The following is a 20002-nucleotide window of genomic DNA, read 5'->3' on the forward strand; positions in this document are numbered from 1 at the left end:
AACTGTTCTTTGAGATGTGTTGTGCACATACACTTATACATTCCCTGCTAATTCAGGTATTAGACGGCATGGCAAAAGAGTGGAGGGAGGGGGCAACTATGCCCCTTTTATGCTCTACTTTGTGGTACAGCTGGTACAGATCTCAGATTTTAGTACATTGGGTGCACACACACTTGCAATGGAATGTATATGTGCACAACACGTCTTGAACAACATTATTTAGTATGTCATTTCACATTATGGGTTTCCAGACTAATTTGTCTTCCACAAAATCCAGCATTGCAGTGAGTGGTGTAAGTGCAATATGTTTGTGTCTTGTACATACAGTGTGTAGTGTTTTCAACAGCATTCAAATTTTACAGCAGATTTCTTCCTTCTGGCCATTACTCCAACTTTGCGTGTATTTATTTTTCAAAAGTTTTCAAACCGGAAGAGTTGCGGCAGGCACTTATGCCAACACTGGAGGCACTTTACCGGCAGGATCCTGAGTCCCTTCCTTTCAGACAGCCTGTGGATCCCCAACTACTAGGAATTCCTGTAAGTTTATTATCAAGTTGTTTTCCTGTTTTTTAACTCATAGCTTCAACTCTAGGACTTATCTGCCCGAGGAGACCAGATGGCATGCTGTAGTCCTGTCTCCATTTTTATATAGATGGCTTGGAAGAGCTTGGATTTGGGATTGGCTTGTACCACATCTATGGCATAGAAAAACTTATTTTTAAAGCTTGTTTTTCTGTTTTCTGTTAAAGAGAAAATAGAAGAATGGGAAGACATCAGATTATTCATATTGATGGAATCCTACATATACTGGCTTTTGCAGGACATTTGCATATTGTCCTGTTTCTGCAGTGTCACAAAGTCCTGAGAAACCAGGGAAGCCATTCTCACCCTAAGTGTGTGGCAACAGTTTAGTTTCTCAACTGTTCAGGAAGTTTATCAATGCTAAAATTTTTGGAAAATTCATTTAAACAGTAACTTGTATCATGCACTGCTAAATACTATAGAAGCAAGAAAAGCAAAATCCCTGTCAAGGTGTTTGGATCTAGCCACTGCTCTTTGTAGCACATAATATTAAAACACTGTGATTTTAATTATTAACTAATCAGGGATGCTTTTACTATTATCAGTTAGCACTAAGTTATTAACTTATTGGATGTGAGAATTGTATATAATGCTAAATATTTCCTCTGTCACACTGTGTTCAAATATGAACAATACTATAGTAAATGAAACTATTAATTCACACTACTGTGGGTCTTTTGGGTAATGTTGATTTCTAATTTGGCTCCTGAAGCAGAGGTCTGAGTATCCCTGCTGTAGACTAATTTCATTTCCTTGGTGCACACAAATATACCATGTATCAAAGATTAAAACTCATGACAGCAACCTGATTCGGGTGCTTTGGTCCTCAATTCCTGCAAAGACCTGTTCGGTATATACAGTCATTGTTCTATTTTACATGATTTCTATTTCAGTATTACACTTTCAGAACAATACTAAATTATATAATTGAATATCAGACTACACAGTGAAAGTATGTAATAGAATAATAGTGATTGTAAATGTGGGCTTCTAGTCTCCCTGGCCATCTTAGTCCTTGTTAACCAATAGCAAATTGGTTTTTTATTTGGCCAGGGTTGGAAGGGCAAAGTAAAGTATCCAAGAAATGTGGTGAAAATAAGGGAAGGAAGGCCTTGCATGGGAGAGATGGTGTTGCTGAGAGAGAGCACTCTGTCACAAACAGTCCATGGTTGGCGTTACTCAGCTGGTTTTTTTCTAGGGTTGGTACTTCTAATGCTTGCAAGAGTATTGAAGAAGAATCTTGTCTAAAGAACACACATGCTATCACATTGTAATACGTTTTTTCTGATCTTGTTTGAAATGCCCCTCATTCTTGCAGGATTACTTTGATATAGTGAAGAACCCCATGGACCTCTCTACCATCAAGAGGAAGCTAGACACAGGACAGTACCAGGAGCCTTGGCAATATGTGGATGATATCTGGCTCATGTTCAACAACGCCTGGCTCTATAACCGCAAGACATCCCGCGTGTATAAATACTGCTCCAGACTGGCAGAGGTGTTTGAACAAGAAATTGATCCAGTTATGCAGAGCCTTGGTTATTGCTGTGGGAGAAAGGTAAGGAAAGGCAACTTCCTTTATAGACTTTTTCCCATCTCCATGTGTAATACATAATATGAAAGAGTACAGGAGCAGCAGTCAGTGGGAGCTGTTGATTTTCAGAAGTTCTGACACTGGTGCCACTTATTTAAATATTTAAGGGCAAAAAAAAAAAGTGTCAGTGAATCTGAGGCCGGTCAGCTGGCTCAGGCTCAGACTATGGAGCTTAAAATAGCAATGTCAATGTTCCCACTCAGGCTTTGAGACCCACTCCCTTCACCAGGTTTCAGAGCCTGTGCTCCAGTCCAAACAGGAATGTCTGCGCTGCTGTTTTTAGCCTTGTACCATGAGCCCAGGTCAGTTGAACTGGGCTCTGACACTTGCTGTCATGGGATTTTTTGCAATGTTAGATATGACCTTAGACTCTAATTTTAGGTGTCTGTTTTAAAATCTTGGTCATAAAATGTCTAATACTACACAGACTGCTTAAAAGGAACATTTTTTATGTAATGCACCGGAAGCAAGCTTGTGAGGATATGTATTAAGGCCTAATGTAGTTTGAAATAGGTACATCAGCTTTTCTGAGTGTTATAACAAAGTGATCTCTCTGTGGTATTATATAATTGACTCACCCAATCATAGAATGGGGGAGTAGAATTCCCTGTTGGGAAAAGTGCATAAAGAAATGGCTAACTTGTAAATTACAGCTGAACAGTACATTTTTAGTGTTAACATTCAATATAGAGTCTCATATTGTACTGTTCAGATCTGTGCACAGATGGTGCAATCTTAGTAATCCAAATGATCTTCAGCGTACGGGTCATACCCACTTCTCAGGGAGAGCCAGAGGAAACATGCATGAATACTAAGAAGATAATTTCTCTTTCTGCAGTTGGAGTTCTCACCACAGACTTTGTGTTGCTATGGCAAACAGCTATGCACAATCCCTCGAGATGCCACTTACTACAGTTACCAGAACAGGTAAGTAAAACTGGTTACAGCATGCATCACCAATCAGTCTATGGGCAAAGGCGTGCCTGTATGTGTATGCACCCTTCATACATGTGTATACCTTCATGTCACATTCTAAATTTCTGGAAACATTCTGAACAGCTTGCATTATGTATTAGCAAGCTGCCATTCTGCAAAAAAGCTTGTTGCATCCTTTGCGCTTACTCCTTTGTCTTCAAAAAAAACTTTTGGTATTTAGTAGATTTTTATCCTGTAGTCAGAGATTTTGTTTCCATCCATATGTTATGCTATAATAAATTATATCGCTCTTCCTCCTTGCCAAACAGTACACAACAATCCTTCAGCAGATAAGTTAGTAACTTTCTTTTATGCAGTGAACTTCTGATCATATTCAGCAAGTAACTGGTTCTCTATGCTATTGTTATGAAGAATTTTGCAGTGAATAATGTAGCTGTCTTTGACACATACTTCATTAATTATTCACATCTTGCTGGGGGAATTAGTGCTTTTCTCATCACAAGCCCCCTGGAGTGAATTGTTGTGTTTCTGTGGCTGTCAGCAACAATATAAAATACTGTCACTTCCAAAATGCTCTTCCTGGCTAATATGTTTGACCTGCAGTTTATTATAGGATTAAAACCTATTTGACTTCCCAGGGAGGGTTTCTTGCTAGATATTTCTTATCCTGGAAGAACACTGCTTAACATTCAGGGATGGCAGCCCTTGGTTTGTTACTAAACACTTCAGTCTAAACAGAAGGATGGAGATATCTTCCAGTTATGCCACCTTTTATTCAGTATGGTTCTTGCTTTGTATTCTCCGATCTGGCACCTTCCAAAGAAATAAGTCTTTCATCCTGAAGCCAGCCAGATCTTTCAGGAGAGGAAGTGTATTCAGCCTGTAGGGGTGGAAAGAAGTATTGAGAATCTACGGAACTGGTTGCATCCAGCCCTCTTTGACTGCAGGAAAAGGGTTGCTGCAATTCATCAAGGGAGGTTTTTAGGGGTGGGAATGGAGGAGTGGGGAAAAGAGGTCACGTGTCTCATAAAAAGAAATTTGAATCTGGATTTTAAGTAGTTTTATATGCAAGAACATTTCATGCCATGAGTCAATAGTTTCTCCTCACGTGCCATCCTTTGGTGAGCACTAAATAAACCAAAAGAATCTTATTCCTGAACTTGCTTCCATAAGTTGAGTATCATTCACTTCTGATCTTTAAAGAAGTGTGTGTATGTGTATGTGTGTATGTGTATAATATTTAAGTAAAATCATGATTCAGCTTCCATCTGTAATGGAGGGAGCTCAGAGAGGATAAAGTGACCTCTTTAGCTTTACAGATCCCATAGTGTTGGTTTGTGTTGCTTTATGATAAACTGTCACAACTTGTTGTTTTATTTTTCTTTGTTTGTTTTGTTTTTAGATGTTTTGTGCACTCCAGTTAAAATGATTAGCAGTGGAGAAACTGTAGTTTCAATAGACTTTTGAGGAGTGGAGAACAGATCCTTGAATAAAACACTAGTTTCATTCAAATGCAAATAAACACCACAGAATGGTTTCATTTTGTTGATATATAAAGTATTTTGTTTCTCAAAATTGGGGTATGGCAATATTGTGTGAAACTAGAGCAGTATGAATGCAATTAATACATTTCAAATAACTGTTTTACATATAATTTGACAGATCCTAAAACAAATGGATGATGATTTTGAGGACTGATTACTGTCCCTTTAAATTGATGGAAATGAGAATCCTTGTAGCTTATTGCAAGCCATGGGGTCCGCTTCAGTGAGGAGAGAATCCTGTGGCCCTTCAGTCTTTGAGTGTTTTTTTTAAGGTGGAAGTTCCCCCCTTCCAGTCATCTCCTAGTAGATGCTCTTGCAGACAGAATTGCTATCCTGATATAGTTGCCAGAGTAACAATCCTTCCTTCCTTCTACCCTGTTCCCTTTCCTCATTTTGATTCTTTGCTTTATATGGCGTTGCTTTTTAAAATGAAGAGGGTATGGGTATGCTAAAATGTAATGCTCTTTTTTGTTTTGTTTGCTATAATCATTTGCTACTTGTGATCCCATTTGAGATTTAATGCTAATCTGTGCTTTGCCTTGGCTTTCTGCTTTGTGTTGTCTTGTCCTGCTTTTGTGTTTTTTGTTTTTGTCCTACAACCCTCATTTCTTTGTTTGTTCGTGTGTGTTATTTTTTATTTCTCCTTCATGCTTGTCGTTGTCTGCACTTGGCTTTGATTGCAAAAAAACCAAACCAAAAACCAAACCAACCAAACACAAACTGTGGGGCCCATAAATCTACATCATTGAATATCCCTGTCGCCGTTGATGACCTGCTCTCTGCTCCTGCCCCCTCCTTGGCCTGCTGTGATTGGTGGCTCCATTGCTTGGCTTGGGCTGTGTTGTGTGGACGAAACAGTTCACCCAAATATGGCCTTCTTGCTGACAGGTATCATTTCTGTGAGAAGTGCTTCAACGAAATCCAGGGGGAGAGCGTTTCTCTGGGGGATGACCCATCACAACCTCAAACGTGAGTAGCCATATATGTGCTTGGGATAGTTATTTATATATTTTTGTTGTTTGTGATTTCTGATCTGTAGCATGATCTAAAATGCGCACTCAAAGGTTAGGACATACCTAGGCAATAAAGGGGTTTGCTTTCATCCTACTTCAAGAGTTGGACCAAATACTGGGGGGGGGGGGAGTTTAAAAATCTGTTTTATTTTAAGTGTGGGTGGGGACACCTGTCTTTCAAATCCTGGACAATACTAAGAGGTCAGGATAGATCTTTGTGTGAAAATTGGCAGTTTTTAAAGAGTAGAGTGCATTGCAAACATCCTTCTAGATCTCAGCTGAATCTGTGCCCTTCTGCTTTAGGTAGAGTTTTTCTGTTCACTCTTGTCTTGTCCTCTGCCTAAAACTACAAGCAGGAACAACTCAGTTTTGCCATTGAGCTACTTAACACCCTTTTTATTGGAGCACCATCTTATAACCATGTAAGACAGAGGTGGGCAAACTACGGCCTGGTGGCCACATCCGGCCCTCCAGACATTTTAATCTGGCCACTGAGCTCCCACCAGGAAGAGGGGGTCTGGGGCTTGCCCCGCTCCAGTGCTTTAGCTGGGGAGTGGGATCGGGGTCTTTCCCCACTCCGCACAGCTCTCAGAAGCAGCAGCACTTCCCCACTCCGGCTCCTATGCCCTCACCCCAAGCACCACCCCCGCGGCTCCCATTGGCCAGGAACTGCAGCCAATGGCAGCTGCAGAGGCAGCACCTGCAGACAGGGCAGCATGCAAAATGGCCTGGCCACGCCTCTGCGTAGGAGCCAGAGAGGGGACATGCTGCTGCTTCTGGGAGCTGCTTGAGGTAAGCGCCGCCCAGAGCCTGCCCCCTGACCCTCTCCCGTGTTCCAGCCCCTTACCCCAGCCCTGATCTCCCTCCCACCCACCAAACCTCTTGGTCCCAGCCCGGAGCACCCTCCTGCACCCCCAACCCCTCATCCTCATCCCCACCCTCATCTCCAACCCCATCCCAGAGCCCTCACCCACTCCTGCACCCCAACCCCCATTTTTGTGAGCATTAATGGCCCACCATACAATTTTCATACCCAGATGTCTTTGAGCCAGAAAGTTTGCCCACCTCTGATGGGCAGACATTTTGGAGAGCTTGACATGGATTTAATTGTTTTTTCTATAATAATAGTAGTGGAAGTGGTGCTCTGACAACTGCTAGGACATAGTTTGCTTCCTCATGGCTTGCAGCAGAGAGTTCCAGTGAGGAAGGAAACCAATAATATGGGCAGATAAGTGCGGAGTTATTAGTTGGCAGATTAGGACGGGTATTGGACTCTCCAGGGAAACTCCTTGGGGCAAGGTGTCAAGTAGATTCAGGGGGAAAGAGGGAGGAAATGCAGAAAATTCTGAATCTGAGTGATTAGAAGCTGGCATATAGGAAGGAAGGTACTAGATGATGCCTTCGACTGGAAGCAAAGGTTATCAAAAGCACAAAATGGCCAAATCTTGGTCACAGTAAGGGATATGCTACTATCTAGAAGCGGCAGAGGGATCATTTATACCTAGGATTAACAAGTGCTCCCACAGCAATTTTCTTTGGGGCAGAGAGAAGTGGGTGTTGTGGCCTTGGTGTGCTAGTCAGCATTTCCAGTAGTGTCCCTAGAATCAAAGGTCACAGTTTACTCATGTTAAACAGTTTTATAATCTGAGATCTGTAAGACTTCTAGAACATATGAACTGCCAATCGGCAATGTATAACCCACATTGCACATAAATTAGGCAAGTGAATAGCACAATTTGCAACAGTGTCAGATAGAATGAAGAAAGGCAGCCCTCTGAGTGCAGCTTAATTTCTGTACACCAAATTTTGTACTATAATTGCAAATACAAACAGTTAAACTGTATTCATTATTAAATTTAACTAGTAAATGGTGTTGAAATGTCTATCGACAGTAGTTAAATGAAGAAAATTCCTAATTTGTGGTGTACTTCTCTTCACTACATGGTGAATTTGAAAGTCTCCTCCTTCAAATGAGTCAGTAGTTAAATTTTTGGTATGCCAACATCCCTTGTTTCATATTAATTTTGGTGCAGCCTGTAAACTCATAGGCCCATTACCTTGAGGCCAGTATTCTCACTCTGACAGCATGTTTTTAGAAAGAAAGGGTTGGGAGAGAATATTAACAAAACCAGAACTTTTTGATGTGTGAGATGAGGAATAGCACGCAACTTCTGAGATGATAGGGAGGGTTGGCCCTTTTATATAAATCTCATATTTGTAGGGAAAGATGATGACTGCATCCTGCAAAGCCCAGGCTGAACCCTGAAATAGAGGGGATAGGAAAGGGAAGCAATCCCATGCAACTTGGACTGATTTTCTGTTCCTGTGATAACTTCAGTGAATGCTTCTCTCCACGCACTTAACCCCTCCAAATCACACAGCTCTTCTTACTGTCATTTTAGTGTAGTTTTAGGTATTGATAGTTCAGAGCTGTTTAGTTCTTTGAGCCAATGTTACTATGCCATGAACCACATCCCAGATATGCATGGCTGGGACCCCATCACCAAAAGACTCATAAAGGTTGGAGGGATGTTTCTGTTAAATGTGCAAAAAGATAGTCAAGATTAAGTGAAAAACAGTACAGTTGAGTACCAGGGCCAGGCTGCAGGGGGAAGCAGAAGTTTCTTCTTGAAGTGTTACTCCAGGAGGAGGCTATTATAACTGGTCTCATTGTGGAAAGGTCTGAATAATCCAGGTTGTTTTGAGAATAGATTATTCCCTACATAATAATAGTTTATACCAAATTTTCCATAGATCCTTGTAGGAACTCTCTCTCTGAGGAAAGCGATGTTTCATAAACTAACCAAAAACTAAATTTTAAAAGGCTTTCAGAAAGTGAAATATAAAACTAATTAGCCCCAAATTGAGATAGTTATATGCCATTTAGACTACTGGTGCACTTCTCAGGTTCAAATCTACCTGAGGCGTCCACTAGTAATCTCGTTTCTGGAAGGAGCAAATGTCTGTAAAGTCACTCTCCTATAGAACAGCATCCTTGCCACAGGGCAGGAGCAAGCACATACTTTGTGCTGAGCCATCTCATTATGAACTTTTTTATTCCTATCCTTACAGCATCAACACTTAAGAAATCCAGTTACAGTGAATGTGCCTGGGCGTGCTCGCGATGCGGGAAATTAGTATACTATCAATGCTGATCTTATGTCACAACTAAGTTTTTATCACCTGTCTCTCTCTCCTTAGTACGATAAACAAAGAACAGTTTTCTAAGAGGAAAAATGATACACTAGATCCTGAACTGTAAGTAATACTCTGGCAACTTACTTATTTTAAATCTATATCCCCATACTCTTTGTTCACCCCCTGTGAAAAAAGCCATCACTTCATAGTTTTTTTTAGCTTAATGCTGCTCCATTAATTGGCCAGCAGGGGCTGGTGTGCAAGCACCAAGTTTGCATTCTGTCCTGAGACTCCAGATCGTCTCAGATCTGCCTGAGAAAATGCGATCTTGAGGTTATGGGCTGCTGGAGTTTGAGTCCATTTCACTCTTCTTGAATTCTGATGTTCGATAGAAAACTGCTATTTGAAGCTCGGTCTTTTGGTGTAGTGCGGGGTGGTGGCCAAACTTACTGACCCTCTGAGCCGCATACAACAATCTTCATAAGTTCTAGAGCCATGGCACACCTGATGGGGATTGGGGCTTCAGCTCCGTGAGAAGTGCCTCCAGGGCCGCCCAGAGGATTCAGGGGGCCTGGGGTAGGGCCGGGTGTTCAGCGGCAAGTCCCTCTCAGAGGGAAGAACCCGCTGCTGAATTGCTGCCGAAGAATGAAGCGACGGCGGTAGAGCAGCCTAAGAGCCTCCAATCGCGGCTTTTTTTTTCCCCCATTTGTGGCACTTGTACTCAGGAGGCGGCGCTCCGAGGCTTCGGCAGCACTTCAGCAGCGTGTCCTTCCCTTGCTCCGAATCTTCCGCTGCACTGAAAGGCCAGCTGCCGAAGACCCGGAGCGAGTGAAGGGCCCGCTGTGGAAGTGCCGCTGAAAACCTGGAGCGGCTTTTAGGGTCCCTGCGGGGCCCGGGGCAAATTGCCCCACTTGCTCCCCCCCCTTCCCCCCCGGGCGGTCCTAGGTGCCACTTGGGGCTTCAATCCTGAACTTGCTGAAGCCCTGAGCCCCAGCAGGTGCACTCTGTGGGGCTAAAGCCCCGTGACTTACCACCTCACAGGGCAGAAGTCCCTGCAAGGCAGAGGGCCAAACCCCTCTTTCTTTTTTCCCCCCACCCTCCGGTAGGTGGAGAATGGGGGGTACATAGGACGGGGGGGGGCTCAGTTTAGTGGTAAAAGAGCCACACTTTAATGGTAAGAGCTGAATGTGGCTTACGAGCCTCAGTTTGGCCACCCCTGGTATAGTGTATGGAGAGGTCAAAATTAGTTCAGGTCATTCTGCAGCAGCATTTTTCTGCTCTTGGTTTCTGTAATCTTCCTACTTAGCAGGCAGCTATACCAGGAGGATGTGGTATGTTAAATTATACAGAGTTGGCTGCTATTCTGTCCTCCTTGCTGGAGAAAGAGTAGTGGACATTCAGGTGCTGGAGACAGTGGTGCTTCTCCTACATCTCACAAATGCTTTTTATCATCTTTTAGCCCCTTAATCCAGTCCATAATTCCACCACCCACATTGCAACTGCTAAAATTATGTCTTAATTCGTAATGAATAGGTCAGAGGGGCTCATCCCTATCCTGGGATCAGTCAGTGTTGCTTTTCAATTTGGGAAGGGTCATGGAAGGAAAGAATGGAAATATGGCTCATAACTCTATCCATTCCATCGTTGTTGTAGTGCCGCTGCAGTCCAAAGAGTAAAATTTAGAGGCTGCTTCTGATCTCAGCACCTAGCACAAATGACACTGGTCCACCCTTAAGTCTCTGATCCCTCAAGGAATAGGGTCCCTGTCTCCCTTTTGACTGTGTGTTAGGGAAGGCATGAGGTATGAGTCTTAGTACACATTTATCTTTGAAACGTTAGCTTAAGTATCCCTGTAATTAGTGTAGTTGGTTTAATGTGCTCTCCTCACTTATTTTCTGACATCCAGGTTTGTTGAATGTATAGAGTGTGGGAGAAAAATGCACCAGATCTGTGTGCTTCATAACGAAATAATCTGGCCATCTGGGTGAGTTTCTTGCTGTTTTTGTTCCCTTTCCTGAATAGATGACATTTGGTTGCTGTACAGATGTTGATGTGTATATACCTACATTTTGGCATATTAAGTTTTTTTTATATTTTATATATATATTATGAAATCCTGTGTCTAAAAAAAACTTGACCCAGTGGGAGACATTCCATTAGCTGTTAACATTTTAAACAATATCCATGCCAGTGTCAAGTCAACTTAAATATTGGATGATGTCTTGATTAAAATGTTCTTCATTTCTTACCATTGCTGATCACTAGGATACCTTTATGTAGAAGAACTTTTAGATATTAGTTCAGTGAAGTTAAGATTATCCTTGACCAGGAGTGCTGATGGCATAATTACTAATTGCCATTGCTTTATATTGGTCTGTTTTCCTTACTCTTTGTGATATGTGTTTCTGTGTAATATAAACTTCAGTTTAAACATTTTGGCATCACTGGAGAATTTAACTGGCAGACTGCATCTTGACCCCAACTACGAGCTGTTTACATCCTGAAAGGCAAAGGTCTAAACCTCCATTTGTATCTTGGCTGGACTTGCTGTAGATCTTTCTTAATCAGGAAACTCAAAAGTACAAGAGACTTCAGTAAACTTAAATATTATTAGTATTTCCTATTTATAGTGATTAAGATAACAAATCAATTATAATTCTGTGATAAGTAAATTTCTGTAAAAGAACTCAGTAATTGTGCTGATTGCACAATTTGGGGATTTGCCATCTTGCTACTCCTGTTCCTCCTTTTATAAGGGTGGTTGGCCCTTCACTGCTTGGGGAGGAATCCTAGGGTTGTCCAGTATCTTTTTGTGTACTAGGATCCTAGAATTTTCTATATTCCCATCAGACCATTAGGTTCTCTAACCAAGATCCTGTCTCCATCAGTGGTAATACCTGAGATTTCAGAGGAATAAGCCCATATTGTAAAGATCGACTGTGTTCATGGTCTGTTCATTCAGCTTTCTCCTATTCTGTCTTGAAAAGCTCCAAATGTTAAGATGACAGTAACTTTCCACTGCTAGAGTTACTGACATTCTCGTCCTGCTGTCCTGTTTTGATGCAATATTTTCAGTGTGGCTGTTCCCTAGTCTTGTACATCTGGTAGAATGTTTTGTTCCTGATGTTTCAAACCTGTGTTGTGAATCTTTCTTTGAGTGAGTACCTTAACAGCATTAGGTATGGGGTTATTCATTCCTTTTTCTCGTTTCCACTTCAGCTTTGTGTGTGATGGCTGCTTAAAGAAAACAGGACGAACCAGAAAAGAGAACAAATTCTCTGCTAAAAGTAAGTCGTCCTGATACTTGTTTAGAGAACATTTCAGGTGTATTAGCTAAGTTTTTAACAAATGTATTGGGAGAGAGGGGAATTTTTCCTGTCTCTCTTGTATTTTTTTTAGCATTTTAAGCTTTTCCTTAAATTCTGGGGTTCCATGTGTTTTTGGATAGAGATGGGAAGATAATTTCAGCCAGATCACTTCCCTAGTATTTATTCAAAATGCACACATCCAACTTACTAATCCATACTGGGTTTACAATGGCAGGTGTTGGGCCCATGCTCAAAAGGGGGCCCAGCCTACTCCACTTGTGCTGCGCACGGAGCAGCTGGCTCCTCTCTATCCCCCAGCTCACCACCGCTAGCCCTGTCTGCTGGTACCTCCCCACCCCCGGCCCCTCCTTCCCGTCCACTGCTTGCTCCTTTCGGCCAGCTGAGGACTCCTTTCTGCCGCCCATCACCAGCCAGCAGCCACCAGTGTAGACGGGGACAGAGGGGAGCCCGCAGCCACTCCAGTCTAGTGACTGTCCACCCTGGGCTCCCTTGGACAGGGCCAGTCTCTCCCTGCTGCTTTGTGGAAGCGTCGGGCTGGGGAAGTTGGAGGCTGCTTCACCCTCACCCCCTTTGCCCATGCAAGGAAATGTTTCCTCCACTGTGAGCACCATCAACACCAGGCGGGTAGGGGTGGGTGGGGCCTCAGGGCATGGGGCAGCTCTGTGCTTCCAAGCATCAGCTGTCCTGACTCCTAACACTCTGCTGGGAGGTGGGGATCTCCGCTCTGCACTGGTGAGCCTGGGTATGGGGGGGTGGGCAAGGCACTGGGCAGTGGGGGAGGTTTGTGTGTTTTGCGGTGCTAGGCAGTGGGGGTCTGTTGGGTGGGTGCTGTGGGGCTGTGAGGAAGGGTACTGGGCAGTGTGGGTGTGGAGATCTGTGCATGTTGGGATGCTGGACAGTGGGGAGGGGGTCTGTGTGGGGTACTGGGCATTTGTAGTGGGACTGAGTGCAGGAGAGGGTGCTGGGTAGGGATAGTGGTGTGCAGGGCACTGTGTATTTTTGGGGGCGAGGGGTGCTGCGGGGCAGTTGTGTGATGCAGTGTGGACCCACCCCAAGGGGAAGGGGCACACTGGCAGCACAGGGCTGGGCGGGCCAGTATGCATCTGAAAACTGTCAATTTGTAAACAGTGCCCTCACGCTGGGTGGAGTTGTGTCGCCTACGCCATGCCTTGCCCCTGGCCAACCCCACGCTCCAAGGCCTGACCTCCCCATGCCACATTCCGTTGCCTCTGTAGGGGCCCACAAATATGTTTGGTGCCAGGCCAACAAAAGTCATCTGACCCTGTTACTAATGTATTGGTTTAGGCGACTGTTAATGTGGGATACAGAGCCTTTTACCCCAGTCATTAATATTACTAGTGTTGAGGAGTGGCTCCTGTATGATTGCTGTTTTGCTTGAATGTGAAGACAGTACATTCAAGTCATCCCCACAGCTGGCACCTCTAGAGGTTTTCGCAGAGCAGACTATTTGGTTTGACCACAGAAACAAAACTACTTTCTCACTACTAGAGGTGGCTTCTCCTTGGGCAGGATTGATATCAGGATGAAGGCAATGTGTAGGAAGTTTGTACTGTCATTGTCTGTTCTTTAAACAAAGGGATGATTTTTAAAGCTTTTCAGTCTGACACCTTTCACTCAGCTTTAAAATGCATTTAAAAAGTTGAGTAAATAGTTGCATTTCATTTAGCTCATTCATAAAAACAGCCCAAACAAAACTTGACTGACACTGGGGTGTTAGTAATTGCACAATATAAAAGGTCTATCTTTATAGTGAGCTTTTCTGACAATGGGCAAAGAGGTGATTTAGAGAACTGAATTGTCTTGAAATGTTGAAAAAAATAGTTGGGTTTGCATTTTAGCCATACCAGAGCTTTTCTCTTCAACTGCATTCTCATAAAATGGAAACCAAACCACTTTGAGACTAGTGCTTCAAATTAGACCATCTGTATGCTTTTTCCATAATCCAAGCATCCTAGATTTACTGAGAGGAATAGGAGGGCTGCTTCCAATTTTGTTCAATTAGCTGGGGTTTCCAGTTACTTACATGCAAATTTTACTCACGATACTATTGTATAGTGGGGATTTTCAGGAATGTGCCAAATGTGAAAGTAGGAGGCTGTGGACAAGAAACTGTTAATATTACAGGAGTGTCTACAGGCTCAAAAAGATTGGGGCCTCATTGTGCTAGGTTTCTTACTTACATTAACTTCTGGTTTCAGATATTCCTTCAGATGCCTGTATATTTGCTCTTCCTTTGTTTAGGTTTTGTTTTGAAAGGAGAGATGACTGTAATCCTTGTGAATATAAATGGAATAGTTCTATTTAGTAGGGGTTTTCTTTGCCAAAAAAATGGATGAATTTCTCCAAGAGAACGAAGGTATTGACAGTATTGGCTAGAACCTGACAGGGAATAGGCAGCCTGAAACTTCCACATGCAGCACCTCCTACTTACTCTAATCCTGGGCCCATTCTGCCAGTGCCCTCATTCATAATTTAATACATAAATAGAGAAATAGAATTTGAATGTCCAGTTATGCATATGTTAAGAGTTTTATTGTTTGTGTAGGGTTGCCATCTACAAGGCTGGGTACCTTCTTGGAGAACAGAGTGAATGAATTTCTGAGAAGACAGAATCACCCTGAATCAGGAGAGGTCACAGTCAGGGTGGTTCATGCCTCCGACAAAACTGTAGAAGTAAAACCTGGAATGAAAGCAAGGTACATCCCTTCAAGTCCTAATGTTGCCTGCTCCCAGCATCATCCCAAAAGATAGGTGTTTGAGTTTTCTACATTTGCTGCTATTTGGCAACTGCAAAGTGTGTGTCTAGTATTCAGAACACCACCAACAGAGCTTTCTTGATTGGCTGTCAGTGATGTCACACCCACCTGTATTATATTGCATGAAGTATATTAAAGTTCTGGAGATTAAAACTAAACAATTTTAAAATAAAGCTGTGTTCCATTGTATTGTAGCTTTGATTATTTGTATTTGTTGCTCTCTAGTTTTGTCCTTTATGTAAACACTAAAATCCCTCCACTCCAGAAAGATTGAGATGAAACATTAACAAACTTTCAGGATAACTTTTTCCTTTTCTGCAATAAAGTTGTCAGGGTTGGCTTTCCCATTACCTGTGACAAATGGCTCTGACCATGCGTTGCAAATCCTGTCTTAATTACTATCTTTATGTATCACCATGTGGTGTTCTCTGTCCTGATGGAATGAAAGTATTTATTACTCTCCTCTTTATCTTATGATATCTGCAGGTTTGTGGACAGTGGAGAGATGGCAGAGTCCTTCCCTTATCGAACAAAAGCCCTGTTTGCTTTTGAGGAAATTGATGGTGTAGACTTGTGCTTCTTCGGTATGCATGTACAGGAGTATGGCTCAGATTGCCCCCCGCCTAATCAGAGGTGAGGAACTGCAGTGCCAATCAAGGGAGGTTAAATTTTACTTTGCTCAGAAGTCTCAGTGGGATGAACCTTCTGAAGTCCCAGATTTAAAACATCAATGCAGCATAATTAAATTTTGTTGTTCATGATAGTATATCCGAACACACAATAGTATATCCCAATACAAGACATAAGGTTTATAGTAAGAAGGAACTGAAGACAGGTGAGTGACAGAATGGGCATCTGGTCGTAGTGTTCCAGCAGCAGGAAAGAGATGGATTTTGGGGTCTAGTTTGTAAAGAAACAGGGAGTCAGTGAGGAAGAGGGGCAAGATTGTTCTAGAGGGTGGGGGAGGTCAGATTTTGGAGACCAGAGGTGATGTAAAGGAAAGTGAGTTCCTGGAGGTAGATGGGACCTGTAGCCTTTGAAGACAGTGCCTTTGAAGGCAGATTCTTCAAGGACAGAAAATACCATGAATGAATGTATACAAATACTGTGAAATATTTCTGGCCTTCTGTTCTATAGTGTCATGTATTTTTTTTTCCCTCTGTCTTTGTCTAGGCGAGTATACATATCTTACCTTGACAGTGTTCATTTCTTCCGCCCTAAATGCTTGAGGACTGCTGTCTATCATGAAATATTAATTGGATACCTAGAATATGTCAAGAAATTAGGGTAAGCCTTTAATCCTTCTTCCTGTTTTACAGCATCCAGTAGTGTGCTAGGCACCTTGCAGTGCAGACAAAATGATAGGGACCCTACCCTGAAGAGCATGCCATCTAATTTCAACCAGTGACATAGTGGAAGGGGCAACAAAACTGTGGGGGATAGGTTTTGGAGGAGGAAGGGGATATGACACTGCAGTGAGTTGTGGTTTCTCAGCAGAGACTTGTGGAGCAGTTTTTTTTAAAGGTATAAAAGACCTTGGAAGCAGACCCCATGTATTATGCTATGTTCCCACCATGGCATTTCCTTACCCCAGTATCTGTAAAACTGCTTTATGAAGCTCAGTCCACATCTTCACCTCATGCTGCTTTCTGTGCGTATGGGTTATGTCAGGTGCTCGTTTTTGGGATTATAATAATCAGTCAGGTAACTACTTTCCTGGCATGAAGGAAGCTAAGCTTCCTAAGGCTTGTCTTCACTACCGTGCTAAATCGGCACCGCTGCAATTTAGCACATCTGGTGAAGATGCGCTACATTAATGGGAGCTTTCCTGTCAACGTAATTAATCCACCTCAACGAGAAGGGAAAGCTATGTTGGCGAAAGAGCATCTCCCAGTGACATAGCATGGTGTAGACACCACCTTAAATCTATGTAAGTTACGTTGCTGGGGAGTGGCTTTTACATCCCTCCAGGGTGTGAAACTTTAAGCAGTAATATAGACAAGGCCCTAAAGTGGGATGGGGGATCTGCAGAGACTGTGCTCAGTGAAGCAAGGAAGGATATTTGTAACTGGAATTCTGAGTATATTCTCTACACTCCTTTCCCTGGTTTTGGGAATCTTTCAAATTACCAATAGATGGAAAGGAACTGAGGGCAAATTTGGCTTTGTGGTCCTATAGCTTTTCACAGTTGTTAATTTCTAGATGATTTCAGGTTTCATGGTACTGAAACACATGCTCCCTAGGAGCTACAGAGGAAATATACTTGGAGAACTCCCAGGTATAGAGGAATTTTCTTCCTTTAGTTGGCCTTGAAGGCAGAGGGAAAGGAATCAGTGCTGGGAAAGTAAAATGGGTTTCAGAAGACAAGGTAGTTTTTGGAATCTCATCTAGTAAGCAGCTCCTCTGTCTTGTTGGGGAAGGAAAATCCTGGCTTCTAGTGCTGAAATGATCTCTATTTCTTTTTTCTGAGAATTTACACTTCTCTCATCTAATTCTAATGCAGTTGGTAGATGACAGTTGCAAGCGTATGTCAGGCTTTAGTGATTTTACCTGTAGATTGGGGAAAAAATGCTTTGTTGCTGCACAGAGTAGGGCTGTGCATTATTAGTAAAAATATGCATGCCCATATTGTATGTATGTGCCAATCAGAATACAACTCAATGTTTTTATTAATGGTGTCCATTGCTTATATATAGTGACAGCTCTAGAATTTAGATCAGGAAGAGGATTGCAATAGTTGTCCATCTTGTAGTACCAGCAGACTTTGTGCTGGCTCCACCTTGTGGCTGAAAGGAATAGAAGACCCTAGTGATAAACATCAGCATCCTGATGTATTAATGTTTTTTACAATGGTAGATATACAACTGGACATATCTGGGCCTGCCCACCTAGTGAAGGAGATGACTATATTTTCCATTGCCATCCTCCTGACCAGAAGATACCCAAGCCCAAGCGACTGCAAGAGTGGTATAAAAAGATGCTGGACAAATCTGTGTCGGAGCGCATTGTCCATGACTACAAGGTTGGTTAAATGTAAACTAGATGCAGTAGGACTTGATGAGCAGTCTGTTTTTGGTTCTCCTCCCACCGCTTGTCCTGCGATGTGGAATTATTCAAAGAAATTTGTAAGGCATTAACTTGTGTTTTAGAAGTGGATTAAGTATTTAGCAGTCTGGGGTTAAAATACGTAAATCCTATCTAAACCACACATCTTTTGAAGCCATTTTAGTAAAAGAGGTATGAGGTAATGTCACACCTTCCTTTGCTCCCAAAGAAATAGAAAATCAAAGCTACAGACCATGGGAATACTAAAGAACAGCCAATGTGGACTTAATTTTTTGGGGATATCTTAGCGATTTTAAAAAAAACAAACCCTAACATACATGGTTGGGCTGCTGATGCAGTTAGAAGAACTTCAAGTCTACAGGTTTATGTTGACTTGAGATCAAGGGCTGTAGGAAGTGTTGTGATATTGCTGTTCTATCTAATAAATGTGGAGCTTGCAGTGAGTGGCTAGCTGTCTACTAATGCGGGTTTTTTTCTTTGGGGACTAAATGCCTGAATCATCGGTCCAAACCTATCCATAATTGAAGCACCACTAAATGTGTCTTTTAGATTTTTTTGGATGCTGTTTTCAGTGCCTTTTTTGCTTTCTCTGAGAACAGTGCCCTGGTTCACTTGCACAGTTATGATAGCTGTAACCAAGTTTGTATGTTTTTGTAGGATATTTTTAAGCAGGCAACAGAAGATCGTCTAACGAGTGCAAAAGAGCTGCCTTACTTTGAAGGGGACTTCTGGCCCAACGTGCTGGAGGAGAGCATTAAGGAACTAGAGCAGGAGGAGGAAGAGCGGAAGAGAGAAGAGAACACTAGCAATGAGAGCACAGATGTAAGGAGACTCCTTTTACCTGAACTCTTCATGATATTTCTCCATCTTTTCTTATATCTTCACTTAGTTTCCCTAGGTCCCTGGTGCAGAATTAAATGTGGTTAAGGCATAAAGCTTTCATTTGGGGGTGGAAATAATTGTCTTTAGGTTTATCTAAAATGCATGTTTATTTTGAGACTCAGCTCTCCCACTTTCCCAGACGGTGCCAATATCCCTCTCCAGTTTCCCTACCTGTAAGTTGAATTCTTGCTATCATTCTACTTAATTGGGAGCCAGAAAATCATTGTGTGGGAGCCTTGGAAACCATTATCAGCCAGCTTATCTTCAGATTCAGGTGGACACATTGTGTCACTGGACTTTAGCCTTGGTTTGTCTTAATTGCTATGAGAGTGCTGAGTAGCGCAGAATGAGTGTAACAGAGAGTCCATGACTGACACTTTTTTCATAGATTGCAAGGCCAGATGGGATGACTCTGGTCATCTAGTCTGACTTCCTGTATAACCCAGGCCATAGAACTTCCCTAAAATAATTCCCAGAGAAGATCTTTTAGAAAAATATCCAATCTTGATTTAAAAATTGTCAGTGATGGAGAATCCACCACAATCCTTGGTAATTTATTCCAATGGTTAATTACTCTGACTATTGAAAATTTACACCTTGTTTCTAGTCTGAATTTGTCTGGCTTCAACTTTGTCATTGGATCATATTACACCTTCCACTCCGAGAGTGAAGAGCCCATTATTAAATATTTGTTCCCCATGTAAATACTATAGGCTGTAATCAAGTCACCCCTTAACCTTTTCTTTGTTAAGCTAAATAGATTGAGCTCCTTGAGTCTATCACTATATAAGGCATGTTTTCTAATTCTTTAATCATTCTCGTGGCTCTTCTCTGAACCCTCTCCAATTTATCAAGATTCTTCTTGAATTGTGGACACCAGAACTGGACACAGTATTCCAGCAGCAGTCGCACCCAGTGCCAAATACAGAGGTAAAATAACCTCTCTACTCTACTCAAGATTCCTCTGTTTATGCATCCCAGGCTTGCATTTGCTCTTTTGGCCGCAGTGTTGCACTGGGAGCTCATGTTCATTATCCACTATGACCCTCAAATCTTTTTCAGTTATTGCTTCACAGGATAGAGTCCCCAATCCTTTAAATATTACCTACATTCTTTGTTCCTAGATGTATACATTTAGTCA

General features: G+C 42.3%; 1 protein-coding gene across 2 annotated transcripts in view; it reads left to right on the forward strand.

Moving 5' to 3' along the window:
• LOC115643178 (histone acetyltransferase p300-like) overlaps nucleotides 1-20002 on the forward strand; it is a 125239-nt gene that overhangs the window by 94293 nt on the left and 10944 nt on the right. For both annotated transcript variants that reach the window (XM_030547029.1, XM_030547037.1), the window contains exons 17-28: nucleotides 419-537; nucleotides 1901-2140; nucleotides 3015-3103; nucleotides 5545-5625; nucleotides 8871-8927; nucleotides 10714-10791; nucleotides 12027-12094; nucleotides 14703-14853; nucleotides 15400-15546; nucleotides 16087-16200; nucleotides 17770-17935; nucleotides 18637-18801. In XM_030547029.1, coding sequence (XP_030402889.1) covers nucleotides 419-537; nucleotides 1901-2140; nucleotides 3015-3103; nucleotides 5545-5625; nucleotides 8871-8927; nucleotides 10714-10791; nucleotides 12027-12094; nucleotides 14703-14853; nucleotides 15400-15546; nucleotides 16087-16200; nucleotides 17770-17935; nucleotides 18637-18801 — 1475 coding nt within the window. The remainder of the gene's footprint in view (nucleotides 1-418; nucleotides 538-1900; nucleotides 2141-3014; nucleotides 3104-5544; nucleotides 5626-8870; nucleotides 8928-10713; nucleotides 10792-12026; nucleotides 12095-14702; nucleotides 14854-15399; nucleotides 15547-16086; nucleotides 16201-17769; nucleotides 17936-18636; nucleotides 18802-20002) is intronic.

Source organism: Gopherus evgoodei, chromosome 1, assembly GCF_007399415.2.
Source record: "Gopherus evgoodei ecotype Sinaloan lineage chromosome 1, rGopEvg1_v1.p, whole genome shotgun sequence".
Classification (NCBI taxonomy): domain Eukaryota; kingdom Metazoa; phylum Chordata; order Testudines; family Testudinidae; genus Gopherus; species Gopherus evgoodei.